The 11,079-nt window shown below is 41.4% G+C and overlaps 1 protein-coding gene across 1 annotated transcript; it reads right to left on the bottom strand.

The window, feature by feature from the left end:
- Positions 1-5,850: 5,850 nt before the first annotated feature.
- arl3a (ADP ribosylation factor like GTPase 3a) lies at positions 5,851-11,041 on the bottom strand. Its single transcript, XM_027023618.2, has 6 exons — positions 10,967-11,041; positions 9,605-9,748; positions 8,877-8,993; positions 8,587-8,637; positions 8,077-8,262; positions 5,851-7,885 (listed from the first exon to the last, which is right to left on the bottom strand). The coding sequence occupies exons 1-6, from the start codon at positions 10,967-10,969 to the stop codon at positions 7,838-7,840; spliced, it is 549 nt and encodes a 182-aa protein (XP_026879419.1). The 5' UTR covers positions 10,970-11,041; the 3' UTR covers positions 5,851-7,837.
- Between the last annotated feature and the right edge of the window lie 38 nt (positions 11,042-11,079).

The following is an 11,079-nucleotide window of genomic DNA, read 5'->3' as shown; positions in this document are numbered from 1 at the left end:
GCCAGACCTGTGTGGTGCTGTTCATGGGTCTGACGTCTGGTCTTGACACTTGAATGAATCAAATTCTAAACACAGATGTTATTCTACAACTTCTTTTTATATTATTATTTATATTATTTAAAGGTTACCAGGGGTCATCATTTGAACTCCATGTATAGGTCCCTGTGTACAGTTACATTTTTTAATTCCACAAAACTGCCCATCACATAGTCATTGTCTCACTCAGATATGTCTTTTCCAGGAATAATGTGACTGCACACATGTAAATCCTTAGCTGCACTTCAGACTTATTCTTGGGCCTCAGTCTTCAGCTATCTCCTTGACAATTTGCCCTTGAGATGAAACCTCTTGTTTTCCTAGCAGAGCACAGCCCAAGAATCACCAGTGCCAGTTAGTTTGTGTTCCTAATCATATAAATCCTCTTTGAACTGATTGATGATGAAGCCTGGATTGATCACAAGAGGAGGCATCCACTGTAATGTCTGGCAAAATGCCTGCATGTTACATTTTAAGGTGAGCAGGTTTTCGGTATTTCACATCACCGAAACAACAAAAAAGGACAAATCATAACCTGCACTCGGTCAATAGATGATTACAGGATGTTGTCTTTTGATCACTCTTCTCACTGCTGTCTCTGTTTATCGTGACAGGTCTGGGGGATTTTGCTTAAGAGAAAGTTAATCATTTGTCAGGCAGTTTAATCATTGGTTTATGGCTCTAGGAATATGTTGTTACTGTTTACTGAGCTTTATGTGGCGTGACTTGAATATCTGGCCTTCCTGTAAAAACTACACAGTTCTTGCCTGACTCATCACCTACGGCAGGCTGGAAGGCATGCCTCAGTGGCAAGGCAGGCACCGGAATAACAGCAGCGAGTCATCATAATCCCAGAAGATCTGATAAAGTTCCCCCGCATTGCAGACTTGGAGAGAAATGGTGAATGGCAGAGGTAGTGGCGACTCTTGGGGGTCACCCTGCGCTACGTCACACGCAGCCCCATTAAAGCGCAGTGGAATTCAGGAGCAGGATGGGGCGGGTGGGGGGGGGGGGCAGCTGCAGGCGGGGGATGGGCAAAGGAGGAGAAGGGGAAAGTCATCAGTCTCCAAGAGAAGCTCATCATTTATTTATGGAGTGTAACATTCCTGCCCCTCTCCTCCCAAAGCCCCTCGCATCCACACACACACACACACACACACACACACACACACACACACACACACCCACACAGGGCGCCATCAACACTTTGTGACCAATTAGAGACTTGAATAGAATCCATCTTCTTCTTCTGCTCCGAACCCCCCCCCGTCTCGCCGTGGGTGGACGCACCATATGCTCGGAGCACTCCACAATGGGTTTGTTTTTCAGAGCTGTGCTGTCCCATGATGCTGGTCATGCTGGCTGCTCATGCAGACTGCTGCAGCCCGGGGGAGGACTCAGGCCTGCCGGAAGCGGCGATTGCGCAACGCACAGCCGCCGCTCAGCCTCGGCCCCCTCTCCGCCCTTGATCATGACTGCCTTGGTCATATTTCACAAGGCCCCGAGAGGACAGATAACACCAACTAGGACTCCTAAAACCTCCCCTGGACCGAGTCCACATCAGACAATGATTTGTTCCTTTTTTTTTTTCTCCTCTTGCTGAGTTCAGGGTGTAGGTGGTTGCGAGAGAGCGTGAGAGAGGGGAAGAGAGGGAGAGCAAGATAAGGGTGTAGACATGGTGCAAAAGCTGCAGAATCCTTCACAGTGCTTTCTGCCTTTGAGGCTATTGCAGGCCGGGGCTGGTTCTTTGGTGTCCAGGGCGTTGCGGCTCCCAATTACACGGTCGGCAAGTCTTACTATGCATTGGTTGAAGTGTCACATGTGACAGCTAATCAGATTAAAGAGAATTTGCTATGAGCTCTATTTTCTTTTAACATGCATTATTAAACCACGTGTGCTGCTCTATAGAACCTTCCTCTGTAGCATTGGTCTCGTTTTAATTCCCTTTGTAGTGATGGCTCAGTGACAGTTCTGATGATTCTGCAGTCCTCACCACAGATCAGCGTTCCAGAAGGGCCGATGTCATTGCATACATATTTCACCACGGGCAGCTCATGCATACCATGACATATCCTTAATAGCCACAGCTCAGGGACGATTACTGAGGTTCATCTTTGTTGATTAATTTTGTTGATTAATGCAAGCAAACACATAACATACCCAAGATTCATAATGCAAACAATTTTTCCTAAGGCCCTTAAAAATACCTGTTATTGCCCGTACTCTGCATGCTCCAGGTAAAAAAACAACAACAAAAAGCCCTTTCTTTTGGTACCAAAAGGACATTGTGCTGTCCGCAGATTTCATGCTAACAGGAATGAGAGCAAATGTGCTCTGCAGGAGAGTATGAACCCTAGGAAACCGCAGCAGGGACCAGTTTGAAGTGCAGGAGGCCAAAGCCACTGGCCTCTCACAGCAGCCAAACGTTACAGTGCAATAAAGCCAGCACACAGGCTAATGACGTTCTGTCTTCTCTCCTTCCTCCTCTTGGCCTCGTTGGGGGGAGGGTTAAAAAATGCGACACTCAGTTGTGTGAAGACCACACCCTCCCATCCCAGCCTGAGAGTGTTTTCGGTCCTTCGCATGCCCAATAATCTATTTACCATGCAGAATTAAGATTTCTGCCATCCAGCACATTGTGACTCCAATCCCTAAATCCATGAGGATAATCTGAAATCCCTCTTTAGAGCCTAGAGCCACACAGCCAGGGCAGCTGCAGGGGCATTGTGGGTAATTTTCAACATGAGAGCTATTCTCTGTTCTAAGAGCACAATCTATTAGTAGGCAGTGTTCAAATACAGTCCTGAAACAACCCGCCTGATGGTTTCAAGTCCATTGTAAAATATACCATACCAGATACCTGAAACTAACGGCCAACATAATGTATTATAATCTCTGTTTTGTGGGCTTTGAAATAAATTTGGCACATAAAGACACTGATGAAAAATGTAATGGTAGTTTTAGTTGTGCTGGTAATACATTGGTTAAATAGAGTGATATTACTGCACACAAAAATATGGGCTCTGTTTTGCATCTACAGGGGTGGCAAGGCTTGCAGGAAGCATCGCATGACTGTGCTGAAGCAGGAGCATTATGGCCTGAATTCCCTGGCCCATAGGTTAATAATTTGGGGGGCACTCAGGTAACAAAGATGGCAGCCAGAGCAGCAGATTTCCCCAGTCTCTGGTTACTCATTACAGAAATATGAAACCAGTGGCTCTCTGCAGTACTTGTGGGCCTGACTCATCCCACACTGTGTGTGGATGTCTTTGATTAGGCAGGGGGCTTTTAGAAACAGAAGTGTGATGTGTCATCGGGTGAAGCGGGTAAATGAGTAAGGCTCGGGGGCAGTTATTGCAAACAGCAGCTGCACAACAGCTGAGAGTCGGCCTCTGAGCACAGCGGTGGCAGTAAAACACGCACCTTCACCGAGGCCCCTCAGCTGGGGCATGTGCACACATACGGCTGTCATAGAAACACACAGCTGTCAAGTGCATGTGGCCGCGCCCATGAACAAAAGCAAACACACACCAGTGTTGCTACGTGTGCACAGGTTGACTTCAGAGTGAATTCACAGAGTATACAGGACATAATTGCACTTGCAGTAAATTCCCAGTTGGAAATAAGTCAAAAGACTCAAAATGTCAAATATATATATATATATATATAATATATATAATATATATATGTGTGTGTGTGTGTGTGTGTGTGTGAGTGTGGCACGGGGCAAAAATATTATATATATATATATATATATATATATATATATATAATATATATATATATATATATATAAAACTGTGTTTCCTGGGTATGTGTCATCATGACTCAGCCCAGTGAGTTAACATTACACATGACTACACATACTGATTAGTATACCTCACACCAAAACCAATTAACATCACAAATTACCATGTGATAAAGATGTAAGAGAAATATTGAACTGATCAAATGTAATATATATATATATATATATATATATATATATAGAGAGAGAGAGAGAGAGAGAGAGAGAGAGAGAGAGATTTCTCCCTTTGTTTTATTCAAAGTATTTGTTACAGCGATAAAGGTACTGAAGTCATAGGCTGAATCTGGAGCAGGATTTCATGCCAAAGTGCCTCCATAGGTTAATTACCTTTCCCATTCCCAACTCTGGAAAGTGAGCATAGGTTTCCTTGGATACATAAAAGCAAGCCATGCCCATGATACAGAGCTTGGAATGAAGTGGCAGCCAGCAGGTGCCATACTGACCACCATATGAGACTCATTATTCAGACTAAGGCTATGTGTGGAAAAGTACTTAAATCTGTGGCTTTTTTCCTTTACCTGGTGGGGGGAAAGCCTATGCTAATTTCTGAAATGGTTTTACTGGTAATTTCCAAACTCTTTCAAATTTAATTTGATTTGTTTCTCTTTAGTTTCTTTTTGAAAATATTTTGTTTGGAATTATAATGCTAGACCATTGACAAACAAAAATTAAATGAATAGATGAATGAATGAATTGATGAAGTCAAATGATTAATCAGTTCACACAGCAAAATGTTGTTAGCAGAGGCACCCACGTTGGCTCAGTCTAAATGAGACAGGGAGTTTTTCCATCATCACCCTTCCTGTGTGTGAAGATCCAGTTACAGCCCAGCAACTCTTCTGAAGGGCCTTCTCTTAGGAAGTAATACCTCCTCGCCATGCCCTCCCTGACCCACGGGATTCCTCCGGAGGTCTGGCCCAAAACTCAAACTCAAAGATTCTCTGACCTGCGCTTGGACAACGCAGCAGAACATTAATGGTGCTGACAGGCCTGAAGCTGTCTATAATGTCCAGTGAGGGCTGGGAGACAGTTAGAAGCTGACATCAGGGGGGAGGGGAGAGTGAATGAATGAAGGAAGTACACTGTAAACTGAAAATGACACTTTGTTGTAGAGAGATCGAACAATGCAGACTGCTCGGCTTGAGAATCAAACCCTTTCAGCAGTTGAACAAAACGTGGTATTAAACAGGGGGATTGTAAAATACAAAAGAAAACTTTAATTTATTTTCACTTTTGGCACAATTGATCATTTCTTTCAAGATTCTTTGGTCCATTTTCTAAATAAATAAATAAATTCACCAACACAAGGTAAGACACACTAGGAAAACCTGAGGAGGGCATACAGAGCCTTAAGGAGCAGCAGGTCTCTATCCTCCCACCTGAGCATTGCAGCAGCTGGGGAGGTTTCCATAGTAACATAAGGCCTGATGGCATCATGAAATTAGGCCTGCCCTCTGTAGGGGGAGGGGAACTTTGGCTGAACATAGTGAGTGCTGCCTGACTTGTCACACTGGCACATTCACCCAGGGTATAGAGAGGGAAAAGGCCTCTTTATTCACATATCACCTTAGAGAACGTACTGGAAAAAAGAACTCCTTTAAGATTTAAAACAAAGAAAAACACAGCTTCCAGTTTTAAAGAAGACAGACTAGAAAATGTTTTAAAGCAATGAATGAGACGTACATTTCTGAGGAATTAAATAAAAAGAAAAGATAAATCAGCCTGATTGAACCAATGACTACAATAGTTTACTGTAATTTCAACTTGGTGTCTTTTGTTCAGAATAGTTCCTTCAACATCATGAAGCTGCTTTATCATGACAGGCATGCCATATATGCAGCATGTGGGTTGCATTCCATTTTAACAGCCTCCCCCACCTTCCTAAAACGCACGCCCGAGTTTGAGATAACTCAAAACGTAACAAGTCATAAGACATGAGAGCTACATTCTCATCTTAGTTTGAGCATGGTGGGTATCATACGAAAGAATCAGTCATAAAAACAATGTGAAATGTTACAGACAGCATGGTGTTTTAATCACTAAATATGAAAAATATAAGCAAACAAGACACAAAAAAGAAAACAATCTACAAAAGAGAGTCATACATTAAGTCACGCTGAACTATGACCAAATAGGACAGCAGACATTCTACTTTACAATAATTTCCTGCATTCAACAAAAAACCCGGCTGCCTACAGGAAGACACCAAAAGAACCCAGTATGTAGGACACCAATATTTCTTGGTCTGTTACTGTGCCAGCAGCATCTCCTTCTCATATATGATGTTGGAGATTCCATAGAAACAGTTAGATGGAAGATGATTTTTGTATAAATTCAAACATTTTTTTTGTATCTTTCAAAATGCTGAACATCAGTCATTGTAATATTCATTTCAAATGTTTTACTCAGACAATCAAATGAATGAGGGAAAAACTAAACAAAGAAACAAAAAACAAACAAACAAGAAAAACAACAATAAAATAGTAAAACAACAGCATATACACTCACCACCCTCTATATCAGAAACACCTTGCATCTATACCTACTGGTTACTTTATTAGGTACACAAATCTTACAGGTACATTTTATAGGTGTATAATTACAAACTGTAATCTGGGTATAATTATAATTTGTTGTCATGCACATATTTTTCTGCCACCCTCCACCCCATTCATCACTAGATAGTTCCAGACCAGAGGACCATTGCTGAGCGGATATTATGACAGTGAACAATTCTCTATGCAATTTGACTGTGATGTTGGAGTGGCATCAGTGAGGAGACCGCTATGCTACTAGGAGCATCCGGCAGAGCCCAAAAGGGGGTCATGTAGTCAGAAACTGACCAGTGATGACTAGCCTAAAGTATGCATATGAACAGATGGGCTATATCCTCTGAATGTACACTTACAAGGTATGCCAAATAAATAAGTTTCTTAAAAAAAATAAAAATAAATAAAGTGGGTGGTAAGACTAGAGGTACCAACATAAATCCCTATTGTATTGTGGTGCACTGGAACCCAATGAATGAAACCCAATGCAGAAATTAAAGTTACCTCCCCAAAACACACACACACCTGCTCTAGTTAGTGGTGACCCAGGCCAACCTGTAGCACACATACTGTCTCACAAAAAAAACACACAACACATTTCCACTGCTACAACCAGATGCTTAAGCCTGCTAAACCAGTCACCAGCACACCCGTCAACAATTCCAGTCTCAGCCAGCAGAATGCTCTTTTGAAGCAAGTTACACAAAGGTCCCTTCAAGAACTAAACTCTCAGATGTAAAAGAAGTGTTCAATAATATACACAGAGAAAAACACTCAGCATTGCATCTGCATATACCGACACCTCCAATAAGTGTGTAATGTCAAACCACATCTTTCTAAAATTGGTACACTAATCTGAGACACTCTCTCTCTCTCACACACACACACACACATCCAGAAATGACACAAAACCTTCAGTTTCCACTCATAAAAGCAGCACTCTCAAAAATGTTTTCCATGGATGACCACACACTGTAAAACTGCTACTCATGAAGTAACAAGCCTTTGCAGACAGATGACAAACAGACTTGGCCAAGAAGAGAAGTTTAGTCTTGAAATACATATAGTAAATATAGTAAGCATCCGTAAGACCCAAGCATGGCTAGCACTGGTAAGGTAAGCCTAGTGTTAGGGGTTAACGGCTGTGGTACTTGACTAGATGTAGCATTGAATTTTCAGAGCAAGTTTTACAAAGGAATAGTAAAGTGAGAGGGGAACTCATGACATCACATGGTGGGTCCCAGAGGAATGTTGCAGGGGACTTGCAGTGCAGTTGCAGTGGACAACTGGGGAGTATCATGGATGACTTGTCCTAGGCCTCCCCAGCTGCTGTCAGAAGAGGTCATTCCCCTGTAACCTGGACCAGCTGGTGAACAATCCACATAGTGCACAGCGTTTTGTTTTTCCACACAATGCCCGGAGAAGCTTTAATGTACTAATGCTCCTACTTCTTCTTTGCTGTGACATTCTTGCAAACCCAGTTCATGCCATCCTAAATGGGCAGAAAAAATGCAAGTCAGTATTTCTAGAGAAATAAAAAGGAGTCCAAGTGGTCAACACAAGAAAACAGCATACTGATGGAAAACAAACTGCTCAAACTGCCAAAGAAGTACTGCTGTCTATATAAAGAAAAGAACACCTAGTCTTACACAAAGTCCAGAGGGTCTGTATGGTAAAGCTCACCTGGACTCCCTCTCCCGTAAGAGCAGAGCAGGACTGGATCTGCCATATGCGGTCTCGGATGGTGTGCAGGTTTAGGCCCTCGGCGATCTCCGAGGCAGGAGCTGCAGTGAGCAGGTCCTGCTTGTTGGCAAAGACGAGAACAGGGACGCCACTAAGTTTCTCTTCATCCAGCAACTCAGCCAGCTCCTGTGAAGAAAACCACACAATCACTTCCTTCTAGCAGGATTTGTGAATCTTGTTTTTACTGGTTTGTACACTGCATTATTAATGTTTTCTAGTACCCAAGTACCCATTGTCTTTCTACAAACTGGGAGAACTTTCACTAGCAAGAGTGCCAGTGCTAGATTTACTAATTTTATAATTTTTTCCCCCAAACCTACACTGTATATACACTGTGATTTTTCCATTCTGGTAAAAGGACTACTAAAAGTAAAGTCATCGTATAGATATGAAAGGGCTTAAAGGATTTTCTGCAAATGGGTAGTGTCATGGGTAGGGTCACAAACTTACCTGCCCTGTTTCTTCAAACCTCTTTCGATCTGCACTGTCTATGACGTAAATCTGGGGAAAGGAAACTTTTCTTTTAAGAAATTGGTCAGAAATACAAAACAAGGGCAAATGCAAATATCACAATGAACTTTCTAAGCAGGTCAGCACATCATAGAGAACTGATTAAAATGCTCATCTTCATTATAGATACTAGCACAAGGGCAAACTGAAATAAAAACTACTCAGGTTTTACTGCTCCCTACCTCCATTGACTACAAGAACATCAAAAGCAGATGTCTGGAAACACTTACAAGTATATCAGTGTTTTCAAAGTAGTTTCTCCAGTATGGTCTGATCTTCCTCTGCCCACCTATATCCCACACATTCAGCTTGAATCCCTGTGACTGGACACTCTTAATATTGAAGCCCTGCCAAAAATGAAAGAAGCATAATTGCAGGGGTAAAATTTACACCCATATAGCAGTAGAAGGGACAAATCTGACCGCATTTATTACATGCAGTATATAAGGAAACTGGTACCAGTAAAGCACATGTCACTTTCCCTGGATTTTCTTTTAAACAAAAAATTACAACTTTTAACATATACCTTGTAAACTCTAGAAATGAACTGGTATCTAAGGAACTCAATGTTACATCAATTTGATAACAGAAATTCATTTTGATATTAATACACGTATTTAGGTAATGCATTGACTGATTCTCAGTTTCACTACTGCACTTCTGTGCACTGCACAGTTCTGTACTTTCTCTTCTCAAATACATCTGACTTAGCTCATAAATGTTTTTTAATTACCTAATTAGTAAAGTCAAGAGAGTCAGAGAAACCACAAATATATGCACGGTATTGATAAAGCTTGTTTTAATTTGCACATGCACGACCTTGCAGTAGTACCCTTCTTAAAGGTTGTGCGTGTGTACCTGTGTAGGAGTGATAGGACTGATATCCACAGAGGCGTGTGCATGTGTAACTGTGTAGGAGTGATACAAATTATGTCCTCGGGGATGTGTGCATGGGTACCTGTGTGGGAGTGATATGACTAATGTCCTCAGAAGCTAGTTGCTTGAGTAGTGTTGTCTTTCCTCCATTGTCAAGACCCAAAAGCAGGATGCGCACCTCTTGGTCAGGGGCACTCTTCAGTTTTCGAAGGATTGATAACAAACCCTGGAACCCAAAGACTTAATCAAAGCACTCTCTCATAACAAGGTGAACAAGGGAAAATATCATTATGGGAAATAAATGACAAAACAACTTAAAATTATCAAAAGTACTTAAACCTCTAAGGGGCTGACCTAACTTTGGACATGTAAACACTGGCTGAAAGCTGTAAAGTTTTCCTTGACTGAAAGCTGTTCTCTCTTTCAGTCAAGACCCCAAGGCTGATTTCCATAGCCAGATTTTTTTTGCCTGCATCTGCTTGCATGTGCATCTGACCTACAGCCATTAAACAGCTGAGAACAAGGGGGTACTCTAGGGCATTACAGGTTTTGACAGATTAAGATGTGATTGGGAAAATGAATAAATGAGCATTAAGTAGGGGAAAAACAGATGAGGGAGAATAATCAGAATCTCAATTATAAGTTTAACATTCTCCTGGACTGAACCAGAATTGGTTTTCAGATCACATAAAACACATTTGACTTCATTCCAGCTGAGTGAAATGGCTACAGTATGGTTTTCAAAAACTACTGAAGGATACAATATTTCATAATTAGAAATGAGGTGTTTTTCACAATAGACTATCGTTTTACAAACATCAAATAAAACTGAGAATATGAAAGCCTTCATCATTTGCTGATGAGCTGTACCAGGTGTAACATTATGCCGTAACAAACACGTGATTATAATATAATATAATGAGTTAATAGACTCAAATGGCTAGCTAGCTACGTGTTTTTGTTTGCTTGTTTAATCGGATCCTAAGCGATAGCTAGTTCACTAGTTAAAGTCTGATCAGTTCCTAACTTGTAGTTAGAAACAGCTGTACGAGCTAAAAAAAAATATTCACTTATTTTCAAACCTGATTTAGGATAGCGTGAAGAGACTTGAAAACATATTCAAATACTCATATAGCTATAGCTAGCGAGTATCCAACAAGTAACGGGACAATGCACAGTTAACAACAAATATTAGTTGGGTATAGATAGTCTTATTTAGAGATTTGTCTTATTTCGAGGATGCATACAATCTTATCTTCCCAGCTATAGCTAGCTAGCTAATCCGTTAGCTAGCTAGCGACATCAATTTTCGTGTTGGCTCTAAAAGACAAAAATATCATTCCTTACTTTCCTATAAAGTATCTGGCAGTAAATACCGATATGACCAATACAGACTGTCTCTATTCTGCTTAAAAATAAATCAATCACCAGGTGAACTACAAACCATGTTTGATATTCTTTCTCCTACGGAGACGCCGAGGAAGGTTTCTAGGGGAGGCAAGTGACGTCACGACCTGGCAAAAGGTCGCAATAGGCGAGACAACGTATATATAGTTT

Source organism: Electrophorus electricus, chromosome 11 (genome assembly GCF_013358815.1).
Source record: "Electrophorus electricus isolate fEleEle1 chromosome 11, fEleEle1.pri, whole genome shotgun sequence".
Lineage (NCBI taxonomy): Eukaryota > Metazoa > Chordata > Actinopteri > Gymnotiformes > Gymnotidae > Electrophorus > Electrophorus electricus.
This window is presented reverse-complemented; position numbering and strand designations above follow the sequence as displayed.